The 19,354-nt window shown below is 41.8% G+C and overlaps 2 protein-coding genes across 3 annotated transcripts; both read right to left on the bottom strand.

Moving 5' to 3' along the window:
• Positions 1–401: 401 nt before the first annotated feature.
• LOC146568416 (uncharacterized) lies at positions 402–9,915 on the bottom strand. The gene is made up of 6 exons (XM_085284454.1): positions 9,656–9,915; positions 1,527–7,277; positions 1,241–1,448; positions 1,036–1,115; positions 848–945; positions 402–742 (listed from the first exon to the last, which is right to left on the bottom strand). The coding sequence occupies exons 1-6, from the start codon at positions 9,707–9,709 to the stop codon at positions 679–681; spliced, it is 6,255 nt and encodes a 2,084-aa protein (XP_085140580.1). The 5' UTR covers positions 9,710–9,915; the 3' UTR covers positions 402–678.
• A 250-nt stretch (positions 9,916–10,165) lies between these two features.
• On the bottom strand, positions 10,166–18,669 carry LOC146568415 (hemicentin-1). 2 transcript variants are annotated; one of them, XM_085284455.1, is made up of 13 exons: positions 18,440–18,669; positions 16,602–16,922; positions 16,195–16,488; positions 15,692–15,997; positions 15,439–15,549; positions 14,670–14,831; positions 14,081–14,395; positions 13,950–14,000; positions 13,606–13,860; positions 13,186–13,527; positions 12,815–13,087; positions 11,855–12,118; positions 10,166–11,696 (listed from the first exon to the last, which is right to left on the bottom strand). In XM_085284455.1, exons 1-13 carry the CDS (start codon positions 18,489–18,491, stop codon positions 11,665–11,667), a joined length of 2,778 nt encoding a protein of 925 aa, XP_085140581.1. In that variant the 5' UTR covers positions 18,492–18,669; the 3' UTR covers positions 10,166–11,664. The 2 variants fall into 2 exon arrangements, with proteins under 2 accessions (XP_085140581.1, XP_085140582.1); XM_085284456.1 differs by having other exon boundaries at positions 14,081–14,311.
• Positions 18,670–19,354: the final 685 nt, after the last annotated feature.

Here is a 19,354-nt window from a genome sequence, read left to right as displayed (position 1 = left end):
TCATTTAATTCCTTTTTAACCATGCACACACTGTAAAAACACATACATTTTTATAGTATAAGGAACTTCCCTGTCATTTAAACGATTAAATGTGTCACCTGATTACTTTAGTGTACTGCGGGTGAAGCTCTTTATCAGTAGGAAAAGTTGTACAAAAGTTGTCAATGCAGTGGGCTGCATTGAAGTCTTTGTCGTGGCGATTTTGGCTTCCAGACATTATGATTGATACCACTGCTCCAGGAGGTTTAAAACAGTATTCATTATAACATTGTGCGCAGCTCTCTGATCTGTTTCTTTTTAGATTCCCCTTTAGTTTTCTACACCGTGCATGATAGGTATGTCAATTCAAACTGTTCTACCATGTTTGAATAGACATTTAGGAAAAGAAATAGAGTAGGGGTTAGAAATGAGTTTATTAGGGTGGCAACTCAGGTTGAACAGTTTGGAGAAGAAATGTTTTCGTGACTGCTCATACAAGGGAACTCGTGTTTCTTTGTTTTGTTTTGTTTTTTTAAATTGAGATTAATTGTATCAACACTGTTTTCATGCAAGAAAGTTTATCTTTATTTTACAAATTACATTGAACAAGTAGGGGACATAAAGAACAATTTCTCAGTACACAAAATTAAAACCATATGTTTATTACATTCAGGTATTTGCACACAGCCATTGAGCTTCTCACTCCTTTGGTGTTTTCTTCAGTTTGGTCTTTAGCTCTGCCATCAGGGGATTTCCAAATCCTCTGTGGACACAGAAGAAAAATAAATAAATAAATTTTTAAAAAGTCAGAAACAGGACGTGTCTTTTCTGGTGACTGTTTTTTTCCCCCCCCTTTTGCCATCCTTACCCGGGATGTTTTGGTGGCATCCATTTAGGCTTCTTCGGTGCCTCCTCCTCCTCCTGTGGGGGAGCGTCGTTCTTCTCCTCTGGCTTTGTTTCAGGTTCCTGTGGTAATTCCGTCATTTTAATGATACATATATATATCTTAACTTAAGTGGGAAAAAAAACCAGGTATTTAAACACTCTTAGCAGTACCTGTGACACTGTTTCCTGGGTATTTTCGTCTCTCACTGCCCGCTGTGTCTTTTTTAAAACAGGAAATCCAGCACCGAGCCCTAAGAAAAGCAAACGTGTGAAATTATTTGGAAGTTGTGAAAATAACAGGATATAAAGACCAGAGAAAGTCTTAATAGACTATCAAGACTAAGATATTGGGATTCATGTATCATGAGTGACCTACCAGGGAGTTTTATTCCAATACCTATGCCTCCTAAAGGCACACCTCCAGGGAGTTTGACCGGCAAACGTGAAGATGGTGTAGGTGTGGGTGTGGGTTCCTCCGAGGGCATATGAAGCAGGGAGCGGGGATTTTTAGGTGGCCTTACACGAGGGTTCTTAACAGCAATTCGTGACCTTTGCACAGCAAAGTCCAGCACAGGGCCATCCACCTGTAATGCCCCAAAAGTCTGTTATGAACATTGTTTGATTTTAATCAAAATTTTTTTTATGCCATATAGAAACAATACCTTATTCTCATATTCGATTGTTGGCTCTTCTGCTACCTGGGCCTCGTTTAGCACAGGAAATAAGGATGAATGTGCAGGCTGTGGTCTATTCAGTGTGTCCTTCTCAGGTTCACTTTGTGAGTCACTTTCAGATTCTTCAGACTCAGCAGGTTTGAGTTCATCTGAAGAATCAGACGCGGTTACCTCAAGATGCTCCTCCTCAGCTTCTACCTTCTTGTCATGCGAAGGAGAGCTCTGTGTTGTCATTGTTGTTACATCTGCTTCTTCAACATCCTCATACGCTTTCCGTGATCCACTTTCAGTCTCTAATGTTTCAGCTCTTTCTTCTGCTTTTTCTTGAGATTCCTGGTTCAGATGTGATTGAGCTTCTATATCAGCGACCGATTCTTTCTCTGTCTCGGCTGATTCCTCTGTCAGTAAGTCCTGAGTTTGAGGCTGTCCGATAACTCCAAAGATGTCTGTGGACACGCTAGCCACCAGCTCATGGATCCCCTGGAGTGAGTCAGTGCTCGTTGATTTCAGCAGCTGAGTCTCACTACTCTGAATACACGATTCACTGAGAAACTGGTCCAAAAATCCAGACTCCACAGTTGATGAAGACATTTCTGTGTCACTTACTGCCTCAGATTCCCTACAAATGGCCTCTGCTAGTGACACTTTCTCATTCTCTGTTGATATTTCACCCTCATTTAAAGTGTCTGTTTTGGCGTCCAATAGCTGCCCTGGCTTGGGCTCTTCTTGTCTAATCTCATCAGTGTCCTCTGACATCACCGCCTCAATCCACAAGTCAAGGATTTCTTCATCAATTACGTCTTGATGTCCACTGACTGAACTGCCTTTTTCCTCTGATGACGTCACTGGCAAATCCTCTGGTCTGGGCTCGTCAGCTGTTTCAGCTACTATTATTTGTGTCTCACTTATCTCAAGTGCTCTGTGTGGCGACTGATTGTTTATCTCCTGAGTCTCAGAGTGTTGAGATATTTCCAATTCTGCATTCAGAGGAATTTCTTTGTCTCCTCTTTCTGTGATTAGCTCACCTGCAGTTTCTTTAGTTATCTGTAAATCCATTTCATTTAAGGTCTGGATTCCATTTTCTGCTTCCTCCTCTTCATCTTCACAACCCCTTCCTTCTTTTTCAATGGCTTTATCTTGCATTTCAACAGAGGTATCATCAACGGATATAGGCTCAGTTTCAGCTAAGGGTCTCACAAACCCATATTCACTCGTGTCTTCTTGTAAACTTAACGGTCTGCTGATGCTTTGATCCAACTTTATGGCTGCTAATGACTCCTGAATGACGAATCCAACCACTTCTGCTGCTGCAACCGCTTCTCTTGTTTCACCTCCTGTAGATCCTCTGCCACCATCATGCAGCCCTTCTGATCTCCTTTCAGTCTCGTCCACTAAACCAACATGTGTTCCAGTCACCTCTGTCTTCATTGAACTTGTCAGTAATTTTCCTTCTTCTTTGTCAAGTCCCGATTCTTGAATTACTCCTTCAACAAGCTTGCTCTCTGCCTCTAGTTCAAGGTCCGGTGTGCCTTCGTGCTCCTCCACAAACAAACCAAAGCTCGTCTCAGTCTCTTCTTTGCTTTCTTGTTTGTCTTCCATGGACTCCTTCAGCAGTAAATGGTCAGCTCCAGTCCTGCAGTCACTGTTTTCAAGGCTCTCCTGATCTCCGCTCTCCACCTCTTCTGGTAATTGAGTTGCCGGGATTTCCTCACAATCTCCTGCTTCCAGGAACCTTTGTGTTGTATTTTCATCGGCCCTCCGAAGCTCATTGTTATATTTGGAAACTCCCTCTTGAATTTCCTCACACGTTGGAGTATTTAGTTCCTGCAGCACGGCACACTGGCCTTCACTGATCCCCGGGAGAGTGTTTTTAAATTCTTCGTCTGTTTCCTGCGTCGTTTCGCCTTTGGGCTTTACTGTAACTGAGGTGCTTGAATCTATAATTTCGTTGTAAAATTCTTCGGTGTAGGATTCACTGGAGACGCTCTCCTCTTTTTCTTGGTCTTGATCAATGAGTCTCTCTTCTGAAATATCTGTTACTGTCACACCGGCCTGCCTAGTTTTGGTCTGCACTCCTGGGACTCTCATATCCTCCTCGTATTCATCTGTGAATCCAGCTGTGTGCAGCTGTGAAGCAGTCTTCAGTGCAGCTTCTTTACCGGATAAATCATATTCAGTTAAAAGATTTTCTCCTTCAGTGTCTTCTGCTTCTGTTCCGATGTTCTCGTCCAGATCTGGCACTTCTGTTGTCTCGTTGACGGCAGGCCGCTCTGTCTCAACCCACTTCTCTTTCTCACCTTCATCATTTTCACTGCTATGAGTCATTGCATAAGATTTTGTGATAACAGTGAGCATAACCACTGATGTATCTGGCTGGTCTCCAAAAGCTGAGAGCTGATTTTCAGCTTGACTTGTTTTCTCCTCTGACTTGATTACATTTTGAGAGTCCAGTTGTAGCATAATATCACAGGCTTCTGATTCTAAACCTTGATCATCTTCATGCTGCATTTTATCATCTTCCTTTAACTCAGTTTCTTTAATGTTATCTGTCATTGGATGATCTTCCAGTGTCATTACATCATTTTTCTGTACCTCTGCCTCCTCTTCTGGACTTACATCTGTACCTATGCACACTTTCACCTCAGTGTCGGTTTTATCATTGTCGTCTGCTGCCTCAACAGTTTCTGGCTCTAAATCTTGTTCATCTTCATGCTGCATTTTATCATCTTCTTCCTCTAACTGGGTTTCTTTAGTAATTTCATCCTCTCTTGGATGTTCATCCAGTGTCACTGCATCATTCTTCTGTACTTCAGACTCTATTTCCTGCAGGTGATCATTATCATAATCATTTAGGCTTAAACTTGTGCTAATGCACACTTTTATCTCAGTGTCTTCTGCTTCCAAATCTTGTTCATCTTCATGCTGGATTTGATCATCTTCTTCTTCTAATTGAGTTTCTTCAGTAATTTTATCCTCTCTTGGATGATCATCCAGTGTCACTGCATCATTCTTCTGTACTTCAGACTCTATTTCCTGCAGGCGATGGTTATCATCATCATCGGGACTTAAACTTGTGCTAATGCACACTTTTATCTCAGTGTCTTCTGCTTCGAAATCTGCATGATCTGTTTTTTCATCTTCTTCCTTTAAGTTGTCTTCTTTGAACATTTCATCTTCTATTGGATGATCTTCCTCTAATTGAGTTTCTTTGCTTTCATCCTCTCTTGGATGTTCATCCAGTGTCGCTGTATCAGTTTTCTGTAACTCAGCCTCTGTTTCCTGCTTGTGATCATCCAGTACTGGACTTATATCTGTAGTTTTGCACAGTTGGACCTCAGTGCCCTCTGCTCCTAACTGCTGTTCATCTTCATAGTCTGTTTTATCATCTTCTTCTGGTGCTTCAGTGTCTTCTACTTCTAAATCTTGTTCATCTTCATGCTGCATTTTATCATCTTCTTCCTCTAACTGGGTTTCTTTAGTAATTTCATCCTCTCTTGGATGTTCATCCAGTGTCACTGCATCATTCTTCTGTACTTCAGACTCTATTTCCTGCAGGTGATCATTATCATAATCATTTAGGCTTAAACTTGTGCTAATGCACACTTTTATCTCAGTGTCTTCTGCTTCCAAATCTTGTTCATCTTCATGCTGGATTTGATCATCTTCTTCTTCTAATTGAGTTTCTTCAGTAATTTTATCCTCTCTTGGATGATCATCCAGTGTCACTGCATCATTCTTCTGTACTTCAGACTCTATTTCCTGCAGGCGATGGTTATCATCATCATCGGGACTTAAACTTGTGCTAATGCACACTTTTATCTCAGTGTCTTCTGCTTCGAAATCTGCATGATCTGTTTTTTCATCTTCTTCCTTTAAGTTGTCTTCTTTGAACATTTCATCTTCTATTGGATGATCTTCCTCTAATTGAGTTTCTTTGCTTTCATCCTCTCTTGGATGTTCATCCAGTGTCGCTGTATCAGTTTTCTGTAACTCAGCCTCTGTTTCCTGCTTGTGATCATCCAGTACTGGACTTATATCTGTAGTTTTGCACAGTTGGACCTCAGTGCCCTCTGCTCCTAACTGCTGTTCATCTTCATAGTCTGTTTTTTCATCTTCTTCTGGTACTTCAGTGTCTTCTGCTTCCAAATGTTGTTCATCTTCATGCTGCAGTTTATCATCTTCTTCCTCTAACTGAGTTTCTTTGGTTTCATCCTCTCTTGGATGTTCATCCAGTGTCACTGCATCATTCTTCTGTACTTCAGACTCTATTTCCTGCAGGTGATCATTATCATAATCATTTAGGCTTAAACTTGTGCTAATGCACACTTTTATCTCAGTGTCTTCTGCTTCCAAATCTTGTTCATCTTCATGCTGGATTTGATCATCTTCTTCTTCTAATTGAGTTTCTTCAGTAATTTTATCCTCTTTTGGATGATCATCCAGTGTCACTGCATCATTCTTCTGTATCTCTGCCTCTCCTTCGTACGTATGAGCCTGATCTTCTGGACTTATATCTTTGATACTTCGATACACGTTTATCTCTGGGTCTGCTTCTAAATCTCGCTCTTCTTCATGATGAAGTGTATCATCTTCTTCATTTATTTGGGTGTCTTTGATAATTTGGTCCTCTCTTGGATGATGATCTGGTGTCACCGTATCAATCTTTTGTACTTCTCCTTCTCCTTCGTGCACGTAATCCTCCTCTTTTGGACTTTTTGTCATGCATACTTTGAACGCGTTGTTTTCTGCTACCAAATTGTCATCATCACAGTGCATGTTGTTATATTCCTCTCTTACTTCAGTGGCTTCTGCTTCTGAATCTTCTTCCTTTTCATGATCTGCTTTAGCATTTTCTTCCTTCAGCCGGGTTTCTTTAACAAGTTCCTCCCTTCCTGAATGATCATCCAATAACACTGCATCATGCTCCTTTACCTCTCCCTTTCCTTTCTGCATGTGATCCATATCATCTGGACTTATACCTGCAGCTATGCATGCTTTTACCTCAGTGTTTTCTGCTTTTAACTCTCGCTCATCTTCACTGCGCAGGTTATCATCATTTTCTTCTTTTCTCAAAGTGTCTTCTGCTTCAAGGTCTTCCTTCTCTTTATCATGGGTTTGATCCTTTTCTCCTTTTACTTGGGTTTCTTTTATTTTTTCCTCCTTTGTTGGATGATCACCGGGCAACCCTAATCTCACTGTTGCATTCTCAGCATCAGTTTCCTCCTCAGTTGTTTCTTGGCATGTTGCAACCTCGGACAAATTTTGTGGTCCAGAAGCGGCATGTTCATGTTCATCATTTCCAGGCCCTGCAAGTCCTGCACAAGTGGGCATTTTTTCGATCTCCATCGTGTGTCGTTCGTCTTCTTTTGCTCTTGAATCATTTGAATGATCATTTCCTGTCTTGTCACGCTGTTCCTCTCTCTTGCCCTCACCATCCTCTTTGCTCTCGTCGACTTTTCTCAGCTGGGTTTTGTACTGCATGTTTTCTTCATCAACCCCTAAGTCGATTTCTGTGGTGCAAAGTTCCCATTTGACAACGGGGCGAGACGAGCTCAGCAGAGAGGATGTTGCGACAAGCTGCTCCTCCTCGACACCTTCTCTGCTACTGTCACCCTCTGTTGAGTCAGAGGGAGGGTGCTTGATTTCAGCTGCAGATTCCTGATTTGTGTTTGGGTCATTGTTGACAGTGTCAGCGGGCTGTGGCCTGATGAATCTGTTTACAGCTCCAGTTATGTAGTACTAAGAAAAAAAGGAAGGAAAAAGAAATTTGCATTATGTAACACTTTAATTTGCAGCATCAATAAAATCCAACAAAAGACAAAAGTGTGAATATATTTGTTTTCCCCGCATTGATTTATTTTCAGTCATTCCAGGTAGTTTGTATAGCCCATGTTTTTTTTGGTTTGTTTTTTTTAAAGATGCACAAGTAGCATTTAAAGACTCTTAGTGTCACTGCATTCAAGGCTATTTACACAACAGTTTCTTTCCAGCTTTGCAGAAACTTCGTGGAAGTCTTTTCCTGTTTCAGCACCACAATACTCCCATGCACAAAACACAGCCATGAACAGGAAGAACCTGACCAGCCTCCATGGAATCCTGACTTCATTGATTATAAGTTACATTAGCTGCTAATGTATTAAAGTAAAAAGAAAAATTCAATGTAATAGACTTTAACCCTGTCAGTGCCCACCCCCCCAAAAACAAACAAACAAACAAACAAACAAACAAACAAACAAACAAACAAACAAACAAACAAACAAACAAACAAACAAACAAACAAACGAAAGAATTGCATAAAAATGAGAATAAGAATTATTTGTATTATTTTTGTTTCATTTGTTAAGATGTCCAACAAACACTCCTGTTAAAAAAAGAAAATAAAAATCATGGTCCATTCTTTACAGGATTGACCAAAACACAAACATTTTATAAATACAACATGGCAAACATAAAGCATTTAGTTTACGCTGAGAAACATCTGCATTTATTTCAACTTATGTCTTTTTGAGGATCTCATGATATTTTCTTTGTTTAGCTGTTTCTTTTATCTCCAACTTCCCCATATTTGTCTGTTGTAGCTGGTGCACACTGTTCACCAACTACTTGCTGGTGAACACACTTCACCAGCAAGTAGTTTGATTGTATTAAGATTTGTTTGTGGGCATCATGTCCTTTATTGGACACAGAAGTGCACACAATAGACTCAGAAGTGGGAAGAAGGAGTGTGAGTAAGCAGACTCAAACCCAAGCACCTAGAAAGGAGACTCAAGCCTCCAGAATATGGGTCACCTGTTCAAACTGGTGAAACAGGCTTTAAAACATCAGAATCTGTTTATTTTCATTGTATATCACCAAGTGTCACAATGGCTATCGAGACCAGCTGTCAGGCGACTAAACTGTGACAATAACTACCTGCCACGTCTGACAAGCAGGTTGATGAGAGAAGCGAGAGCGGTTTAAAAGCAGATGTGAGTCCAAAATAAAGAGATGAAAGGAGCTGAATTTTTTTTGTAGATGTCATGCGAACTGTTATTAGTTGATGTGGGTTCATCACTACCAGAAATGTGAAATAATTAAACATCCAATCCAATTATATTTTAATCTAACCTAAAAAACAGAGTTTCATGAAGTGCTGTATGAAGCAGCAAAGCATGGCACAGCAATAAAACAATAAAAACAGTGATGAAGACAAAGTAAGAACACAGCACTATCATTCTGGGTTAAAAGCCAAGTAGTTTAAATTAGTTTCAACGTGTGTTTTAAAAAAACAGGCAACCAGCGGGAAATCCTAACATGGACAGACAGATAATTCCAAAGTCTATGGCTGTGATAGATGAAAAAAAACAAAACCCAAACAAACAAAATCCCCAAACAGGAAATCAGTGCACCCTAGCAGAAGTGAACAACAATAACAGCAGGACTCTGAAATTTAAACCCAGTAAATGGTACACCTGCGTTTCCTGTTTGTAAGACTGTCTCCTGTGTAATAACAGTCTCAAACAGTCATTGCGCTCCGGGATGCACTGTGAGGAATCTCACTAATGCTGCAACTGCAAGGAGCGCACATATTACAAGGATCAGTTCTCAGAAAGAACTGCAGACAGTCTCCAGCTGATGACCAACAGAGCAATCAGATCTCAAACGTCTGCTGTGATCTATAATCATAATCTCTCAATCAGCATCCAGCAGGTTAATGTGCACTTTGAAGGAGAAAAGGTTTCAGCAGTTAATAAAGGCTTCTGTCTAAAACAGAGAAGCTGTTCCAACAGATGGACAAAAGATTTCTTTGAACTGTTAAGCTTTGATTTGCACTTAATGTTTTTACTTTTGAAGAATTACTGCCCAGGTTCAAATAAGCATGGAGAAGACTTCTTTGTCTTGGACGTGAACATGCCAGTGATTCACAGACATCCCCCCCCTCTCTCCCTCTCCCCGAGAAAGGGAGGGGGTAAGCAGAGACATTGCTATAACGTAGGCGGATATGCGTGGAGAGAGAGAGACCCACTGACACACAGGAAGAGAGACTATTTACATCCACGTTTGACGGACTTAAAAGTTTAAAACACAAATCTTTCGTTTCGTTACAGATTTGGATTGAAACGATGACGGCTTCTCACCCAGACTGTCCACAAAGTTCTCTCCATGCGGGACACGGGACTTTCAGGGTCCATCCTTACGATTCCTCCTTGGTCACTCTCTGACCATCTGACGTGACGTTCTCGTTATTAAAAAAAAAAAATCATGGACAAACCAAAGCACTGTGTCACTTTAGTTTCCCCCCCCCCCCTAAGCGGTCTTTGCAACCAGGCAGAAAGTCAACAGAAAGTTGCAGCCAAGCGCGTCCAGGATGGAAACACATCAGCTGTTAGTGGCCGTTCACTTCCTCCCCCTAGAACTGACATATGTCCGGGGTATGATAATGAGGAAGAGACAGATTAACACACACATTCACACGTTAACATAAGAAGACGCGTTGCAGACTTTGCGGATGTGAATAATGAGCATAGCCACAGGAAAAAAAAAGTTCGTAAAACTCTGTGACAGATACCGAAGCGCTGCTCTGAAACGGCGCTGCCAGGATCCACCTGAGAACACGCATTCATGATTAAATGACTGAGACCGCCACATATATAAGCACATGTTTATTGTTTGCATGAATACATTAATGAAATGGAACACAGAGGATACTTTTTGACTGAATTAGACACCATTCAAAGAGACCCATAAACCAAGACAGAGTCATTATTTTCACAAGTTGCAAAAATAAATCATAAGGCATATGCACGAGCAATAAAATATTTCTGAAGATAGCTTCTTGATTTTATGAATCTTCTTTTTGTGCATCATAAATGGGTGACTTCACCAGCCAGTTGTTGCTGAGTGCTGCATATGAAGGATAATAATACAATGCCTTTTATGGGTACATAGAGAGCTGTGCAAAGTCTCAGAAATAGCTCCAGCTGATGCGATATGAGTCAGCTGATCGCCGCAAGTCTTAAAAAAAAAAAAAAAAAAAAACCCCAACAAAAAAACATCTGGGGGCGTGAAGGTGGCCTGTTCCAAACCACCAACCCCCTCCCCCCGCTCATGACACACTGTAGAGTCAGGTCAACTGAGCACGAATGAGTCACATTGGCATTAGAAAAGAGCATGTCCCAAATTTGGTTTCATCTGATTTTAGCTTCTTAAAAAATACCTTATTTCCAGTGACGTCATTGACCAATTGGACGTGACTCACCTCTAAGTTCCATTATTAAGCAGATATCTCTTAGTGAAAATGTTTTTAGCCCTTCGTACTGTCACCATCGAATCAAATGCTCACAAAGTCACAATTATTCTGACTTTTCATTTGGTTTGTAACTCTGGGGCAAATTTTAGGGCTCTGTTATTTTTTATATAGAACGATTTCTAATGGTAGTTAAGCAGCTGTTTATGTTTTTATATGTAGGAAATAATATGCAATTTCTACAACATGGAAGAGGTGGAAGTAAGATAACCGTTATTTTCACAATCAAAGAACTGAAACGGTGCGCTGCAGTATCTACGGGGAGGCTGTTAACATATTTGCAGCAGAAGTAGCTGCTCTATGAACTGAAAGGCAGAAGCTGCAAGCTAAAGAACTAAGAAGTTATATATTTATTGGGCTCAGCCGCACAACACCTCCTCGCAGCACTGCGGAGGCGGTGCTGCTGTGGTCAAGAGTGGAGAGTAAAAAAACAGAAAAGAAAAGCCCAGCGTCAAAGCAGAAGTGCCTTTTAAAACGAGAAGTAATTTCCGATACGTCGGTTGACCAACAACAGATATCTCCTTTGCATGAGGCTTGCTGCAGTAACCTTTTCTAATAACTCATTATCACGAGAGCCTTGAAAGACTAGAATATTTAGCTTTTATTTCAAAACGCTGATTAAAGCCAATCAATTACTGTTGTAACATTATTTGTAAAAAAAAAAATTAATATTTGTAAAAATAAGCAGGAAGGAAAAAACAAAAGGATGTCAGAGTAAGAATAGACTAAGAATATAAATAAATGCATGATCACATCATAAACTGTGTCAGTAATAGTTCATATTTCCTGAGGGGATAAATATTAGATGCATTATAATAGAAATAGACTGATGCAGGACTTTCATGCAGTGGATGAATTCTCCTCATTGGGCTCTGGAAGAGGAAAAGAGCAAAACATGAGAAAAACTCTCCCCTACTCCATGTGATCGAATTAGCCTCTTCCTGTACGGATAGATAACAGCAAGTACTCGATAAGTGATTCTCTGGCCTTACTGAGGTTACTTCAACAGGAGAAGGGCTTAAGTGTTCACCTGTCCATGTCCGGTAAACAGGAAGCTTGAGAGCAGGGTGCGTGATCTCCACGCAGACTCTCAGACGTGCCCTCTCGTTTTCTTTGAGAACCCTGCTCAAGTTGACCTTATTGATGTGCAGCGCGCTCGGGTCGTCCTCTCCGTCCTTCTCGCCGTCTGACGTCGAGTCCTCATCCCTGTCTATGGTGTTATTCTCCTCATCCACGTTTTCGTCGATGTACTGTATTCCTTCGATGTCAGGGTCTGTGACTGCCGCTTTTGTTTCTGAAAAGTGATGAAAGTTCAAAAAACACATACAGAGCTGTATATTTTTGCTTTCTTACGATCACCCTCGCTTGTAAAATGAAAGTGGACATTTTAATGCACACCAAAGAAAGATTTACTTCAGTGTTTATTTTCCTTTAAAAATAATCCTAGGGGATAGCGTTCCACGTTTAGTCTACCAGACCAGAGACAGTAGAAAGCATTCAGACTTTCAGCTTTCCAGGTGTATGTAAACTGCATTCTATCCGACGGCCAGCAGATGGCGACAGTTGCATGGCAAAAAGAATAAAATTGAGTGTTTCGTATATTTTGGTCACAATATGGAGGATTATCTATGATATGAAAAGCTCATTGTCTAATGAGCTGTCAGTCCCAGATCATTAGCCAGTGTGGGTGTAGTTTTAAACTCAAAACCATCAGAAACCAGTGGGTTCCATCTGTATTTTATACCATCTTTGACTCTAAGAAAGGTTACAACTGAATTTGTCCTATCTATCTATCTATCTATCTATCTATCTATCTATCTATCTATCTATCTATCTATCTATCTATCTATCTATCTATCTATCTATCTATCTATCTATCTATCTATCTATCTATCTATCTATCTATCTATCTATCTATCTATCTATCTATCTATCTATCTATCTATCTATCTATCTCCTTTTACGTGTAGATATTTATGTATCTCAGTACTTATTGCATATCCATTTGTTTGTCTCTTCAGCGGTTCGTTTGTCTGACTCGGTTGGCTTGTGGACATCTCCAGGGCACACACGCTTTTCATTTCTCTTTGTCCATCATCTCCGATCTCCTCCGTCTCATTGGACACCAGTGGCAAGAGCGTGGGTCCTCCTGCTGACCACTGTAACTTGGCCTTTGGGTGACCTCCCTTCAACAAGAGGGAGAACACACCAATGCCTTCGCTGCTCCAGCAGACTGAGATTGATGGAGGAATGGATGGAGCGACTGAGGAACAAGGGATACAGATAGTTACCGTTGGAACATCCTTGAGACTTTGATCGTGCAGTTTAAAAAGCAGGTAAAAGTGCGTCAGTCAGTCCTACCAATGTCAGCATTTCTCCAGTGTTTCTCAACAGGATCCTGTAGGGAACAGTGTCTCACTCTACAAATAATCCCTCCTCTTTTGTCGATTTTCTCCTGATTTGTTGCCCTTCTCTTCAGAGTGGCTGTCGCCCTGTAGCGTCTGGGTTCAGTCTGTATGGGGCCCCATATCTCTCCTCCCTCTATCACCTCCTCCTCTCCATCATCTTGCTCTCCCTCCCTGAATCTAAGCCAAGTCACTGAAATGTTCGGAGGGTAGAAATCTGTGATTTCACATCCTAGAGTTTGATCTTGGGAAATGGTGGAGCTGACAATTTCAGACACGCACGGCCTCCTGATGAATCCTGTTTGGGATCAAAATAAAAAAATAATCTTTGATTTTTCAACATTTCCCCCATTCCCTCCTCATCCCTCATCCTTACCTCTGGTCTCCCGGGTGATGGGCTGCTTCAGGGCAATGTGGTGGACGCTAACCCACACTTTAGTTGCTCCTTTCTCCAGTTCAGCGCGGGGAAGTTTACACTGGCTGTAGGCTGAAAAGAATCCCTCCGAATTGGGCCGAGGGGAGGACGATGCCTGGGACGCCACGGGGCTGAGCTCACCGCCCTGGCAGAACCAGCGGAAAGTGATGACGTCTGGATGGAAATGGGATGCTCGGACTGTCAGGCTGATGACATCTGGAAGATGGAAATGTCATCAATGGTAGCCTCCTGCAAACAGGTTAACTTTAAATACGCAATACAAAAGGATAGTCTTCTTGAATTACCCGAGTCTCTTTGTGTTTCTGCCAGCTGTATTTCTGACACCTCAGGAGGAGCTGGGCAACAAAACATACAAGTGATTCAGCTGCAGGACTTACAAAAATAAACTGAATAATAGAAAAAAACATGTTCTTACACAGAACAGTGAACTTCTCTGACACCCTCTCCTCCACGATCTTGTCCTTGCCTATGTAGGACACCTGGCACTTAAACACAGCACCCTTGTGGATTGAAATCTTGGGGATGAAGGTGAGCGAGGAGATCAGCTGTTGAGTGCCGTTTTTGGACGAGTGCAGCGGCCCCTGAGTGTGCAGCTTGTAGTAACCCATTTCACCTCTGGAGGGCAGCAGAGGACCTTTCTCTGACACTGGGGAGGTGAGAGTTAGACCATAGGGTAGATGGATGGTGATTAGGGGGTTACAGAGGCAGTTAAAGTTAGCTTTGGAAGTCCCTGTGAGTGTTAGGTGGTCAATTGTTAGATCAACGTGTTAAAGAGGGGGAAACAGAGGACGTTAAAGGGTGTTTGCGAGAAAAATCCAACATGTGTAGCACCAACACTTGCATTTCATTTCCCCAGTTCCCTAAACAACCAGCTTCCATCACCAAAAATTGCTTTAAAGATTGATTCTGCTGTGCTTTAAATATGTGTAAATTAATTCCTTCATTCAAACAATAAGTGTAACAGCTGGAGCACAGAAAAAAAAGGAGAATGCGACGCATCCTACCTGCGAGGGAGTTGTCAAAAATAGGGGTGTCATTGAGAAACCATGCGGTCTGCACCTGGTCCACCCTCCTGCCTTCAATGCTCAGTGACACCCTCCCCTTTTGACCTACTATCACTCGGGGAGGGAGGATGATCCCTGACACGCTGAGAGATTTCTGTTTCTCTGAGCAGGGTCACAAGCAATTATAAAATAAGAGACACTGAGAGAGAGAGAGAGAGATAAGGTGATATATTCACATACAAATATGCCTTTAAATTCCTTATCTACAGCTCCACACTTGGAGTAAGGTGAATAATGCCATAGTGAACATCAGTGGATTAAAATGTCTTCATGCAAGCACAATCATTCGCGTAAGGAAATCCCAGAAATTTGGATGAGTGGTGAAAACACAGCATTCAGATGAAGAGATTCAACTCTTTGGTGTCGGTGGACCTTTTTTTGATAAAGATCAGAATTCAAAAGGGGGCGCTGTTGTGTTGTAATGCTTTTAGCTTTTCTGTAAGGATGAAGCTTACTTGGAAACTACAGTGGGAGAAAATGACAAACGTGAAGTCACGCTCTTATTATTCAGAACTTTTTCAAGGCTTTTCTCGAGTATGTGTATTTTCCGAGACTAAAAAAACTACAACTTCCTCCTCTCTAAAGGTTTTGTACAAATTTAGTTCCTCCTTAGTCACAAAGGACAAAAATAGACTTTGCCTTATTTCTTCAATCCCTTGAGTATCACAAATCTCCTGCTGCAGTTACTGCGTGGTGAGCTCTGACTCACCATCTCTTCTCCTCCAAGAAAAGCCAAAGCAAAGCAGGAAGACCAGCACTATAGAGATGCACATCATAGCCACGGCTGCTTTGGCCGAGTTATTCAGCACTGGGGCCTCATCTAAGAGGAAGCAGAGAGAGATATTTATCAGATGATTCAAAGAAGGACCGGCAGTAAGAAAATAATCCAAGCAATTTTTAGTCAAAGCATTGTGTTACTTCATTATGATCTTGTGAATTGCACATTCAAAACTGGGTCATACTCTGAGGATCCAGCTTGTCCAGGTATGCTGAGCTACTGACGGGATTCACTAAACCAGGCTGGTTCACGGCACACTCCACCTTGCCACGCTGTGCCCTCTGCTCGGGGCTTAAAGTATAGTAGCGTCTGGTTCTGTAACTCCCATCTGGTTTCTGCTCAGTGACAGGCAGGTCAGGGAGGGTTGTGCCATTTTGATACCAGGACACAGACACTTCCTCTGGGTAGAAACTCTCCACGTCGCAGTAAAGAGTAAGAGGAGAGTTTTTGGAGGTTGTCGGCAGGACAGAAAGCCTAAGAGTGGAAGGACCTGAAGAAGGGTAAAGAAAGTATTTTTTAAAAAAGCTTGTGGTTTGTCACAGGCTTCATCAGATTAAAGGTTTTAAAGAACAGAAGTGACGTTATGGAGTGATAGAGGATGTAATATTAGAAGTACTGTGAGAAATACTGACAGGCCATGAGGCATTAAGGCCACTAATATGGAAACAGTGACTCTCAGTGACTCACGGGTGATACTGAGCTGAAAATCCAGCTCTTGATAGTTTCCACTGTGTGAGACTTTGCAGCCAAAGGTCACATTCTGGTCCTCGTGGGAAGGATAGAAGGTCAGGTTCCCCACAGCCCTGTAGTACCCATCTGGGGTCAGTTCAACTTCAACCTGGTAGGGAGGTTGAATCACTTCTCCCGCTCTGGTCCAGGAAAAAGAGACAGGAGGAGGGTAGAAACCGTCTGCATGGCATTTAAGCTGGGTCTTAGTGTCCAGCACCACCCACTGATGAGGAACTGAGAGAGTGGGAGATGCTGAAGGGGATGGGGGGAGAAGAAGAAATTAAATTGAGCTTAATTTTTAGATTCAGATGTGATCATAGGTGAGAAAAAGGAATCAAAACCACGAGAACGGAAACAAGACGTACCGATGATACTAAATGTAACGTTGCTGTAGTGCAGAATAGTAAAGTTGTAGCTGATGGTGCATTCATACATCCCCTGCAGGTCAAGACTGGCTTTGAGGACGACCAGCGAGAAGTCCCCATTGACGAAGTCAGCGTTGTCCCAGCTGAAGCCTTCCTTTATTTGGGTTGCTGCTTTTCCAAACGAGGCGATTTCAGAGCCATTTTTTATCCAGCTGACTGCGATCAGAGACTGGTTTATGTTGTCCCCCTCAGCAAAGAGCGTCACGTTGCAGGGGAGGGTTGCGTTTGTATTTGGACTGGCCTGAATTTCACTCGAAGACACTGAAAGTAGAGAGAGATGGACGGAAAAAAACAAAACGGGAATCATTAAGGCTCCTTACTTCAACACATGAGGGCTTGTAAGATGCAATGTGCCCTTTTTTGTGTGGTTGGGTCTGCATTTCAGGAACCCCCACACCACCACCAAAAAAAACTATGTTACAGACAATACTATGTTATGATCAAAAGTTGTTACATATTCAATAAATGTTTCCAGTGCACTTGGTAAGAAGTGTCATGACTTCTTGAGTTATTGGGTTGTTTTTTTGTTTAACTCTTGTCCTGTAACATTTGTGAAACAACTTCTTCTTTAGAAAGAAGAAATATCACAATCTTCCTCTTACAACTGGAAAGGTTGCCGCGAAACTGACTGACAAACCAGTTACATGACCTTATGGCATTTTCCTGTTTTTGCTGATGCAAAACAGAACCATTTGAGTTCTTTTAAAAACGAAAATAACCCAGGGCACAAACATGCACCTTGTACATATATTGTTTAGTGGAAGATACAAAATTGTCTTTCTAATGTGTTTGACTTAATTATGTAATAAATGTCATTAGAAAGCACCGAGAACAAAGTAAAACCGTAAAAGCAAATAGCTGTCTAAGGCTGGACAAATAACACTTGTCCAGTTTGTTGACTTAAATTAAATGAACAGTGAATACATTCTCTCTTTTCATCCCTGAGAGTAAATCAGTAATCTGACTACACTTTATTGATTCAGTGCAAATACAAGGCCTTTAAGACAGGCCCGGCCATCCAATCAGCTTAATTAGTAACTAGTACAATAAACACTTCTTGGCAGGTGTAACACAAAGCGGTGGAAAAATTTCCATCAGCATGAAGCGCTTATTTACGTTTCTCGCTAAATGACGGGTCGATCAAAGCAGATTAACAAGCAACCTAAGAATGGAGGTCAAACTGTACTGTTGACGCTTTTGACAGGCTATTTTTGAAAAGCACCTCGAATCAGTTAATAGCAAACTTCGTGCTGATGCACCAAAGAGGAAGAGGTTATTTTTCGTTTATACTCACTGATGTCACTTTAAGTTCGACATGGTGGAGAGAGACTTATATTGCATTACCAGGTTTATATTACATATTTTCTAGAAGTTAAGCTGTGATGCATTGTGTCTGATGGGCTGTTAATACTGTGCCACTTCCACTTAATAAGCGGCTGAACTTCACCAGACATTATAAACCCAACAGCCGCATTAGGCAGCACTGGCCACACTGGCCTATAAAGAAAACAACAAAAGCTACATGAATATTAAAAATCACTCACGTCTCACTTCACATACTGTCATATCGCACCGTTACATACACTGTAACTTAATCCAGGAATCAACACAACATAAAGGTCAGGTGGATGCTCACAATGTCTAACACTTAAGGTCTTTAATATGCACCATCCATACTAAAAGATTCACTTATAGCCCACCTGAGGTAGCCCACCTCATACCTTGTCATCAGCCAGAGTAAGATCAGTGCCGCCTCTGTAAACATCCATAATACTCACCATGCTTTATCAGAGTCAGGAGGACAGCATAGGCGAGGACTTTACACTGCATGGCTGGGCTTGTCTTGAGACCGACTTCTTATCATCAGGTCCTTTTCCCTGTCTTATATAGAGCTACGAGGTGACAGTGGGCGGGATTGTCCTGCAAGTCGGTGAAATAAGAAATATCGTTCCTGGACCTCGGGAGTGAAAGGAGGCCCTTGATATGTGTACGTTCCTCCAGAAGCAAGCAAGGCCTGGAGAGCAACAGGGTGGAAACGGGAGAGAGGAAAAAAGGAGGGAGATGTGCAGGGACGCACAAATGGGGAAACTGGTCACTTAAAATTCAGACGGGCCTCAGGCCAAGGTTTCGGGGCTACTTTACATTGGTGCAGTGTTGCCACGAACAAACAGAGTGAGTAATCCCACTGAGTTTATGTGGGCAAACACTCAGGCGAGACTACAACTCTTTTCTGTCTGTGGGAGGGTTCGGGTGCCGATGCATTTTGCGGAGAAAAGGAGGTTCTTTTATGCCCCTCTGTACAAGCCCCCCTGTCTCTTCAGTCAGCTCCTCTGATAATATTTAACCAGAACAAGCGCTTGATGTCTGAAGAGAACAAAAGGTGTTATCTAGTCAATCCCCCCTCTTAACAGTCATTAACTTGATTAGGAGTTTAAATTGTTTGACTTTAATTGGTCTTAACACGCACATCAGTCAAGGGTTAATTTCTGATCCAGAGGGGATGTGCGTCACTGAGCTGAAGTAGTCAGTCAGTATTTTTCTGCTGTACTTTGTATGAGGAGGAAACAAAAGCAAGAACTGAAAGTGTGATTAATGTGACCCAAATCCTTGTTCGTCTTGAACCTGTGCTCACATCCAGCTCTTTGTGACTGAACTTTGTGTTTTCTCTTCTTGACACGCTCGCTGCTTTCATC

The sequence above is a fragment of the Mchenga conophoros genome, linkage group LG8 (assembly GCF_057382185.1).
Source record: "Mchenga conophoros isolate Kocher_MC1m ecotype Shallow Benthic linkage group LG8, M_conophoros_male_GT1.1, whole genome shotgun sequence".
Classification (NCBI taxonomy): domain Eukaryota; kingdom Metazoa; phylum Chordata; class Actinopteri; order Cichliformes; family Cichlidae; genus Mchenga; species Mchenga conophoros.
This window is presented reverse-complemented; position numbering and strand designations above follow the sequence as displayed.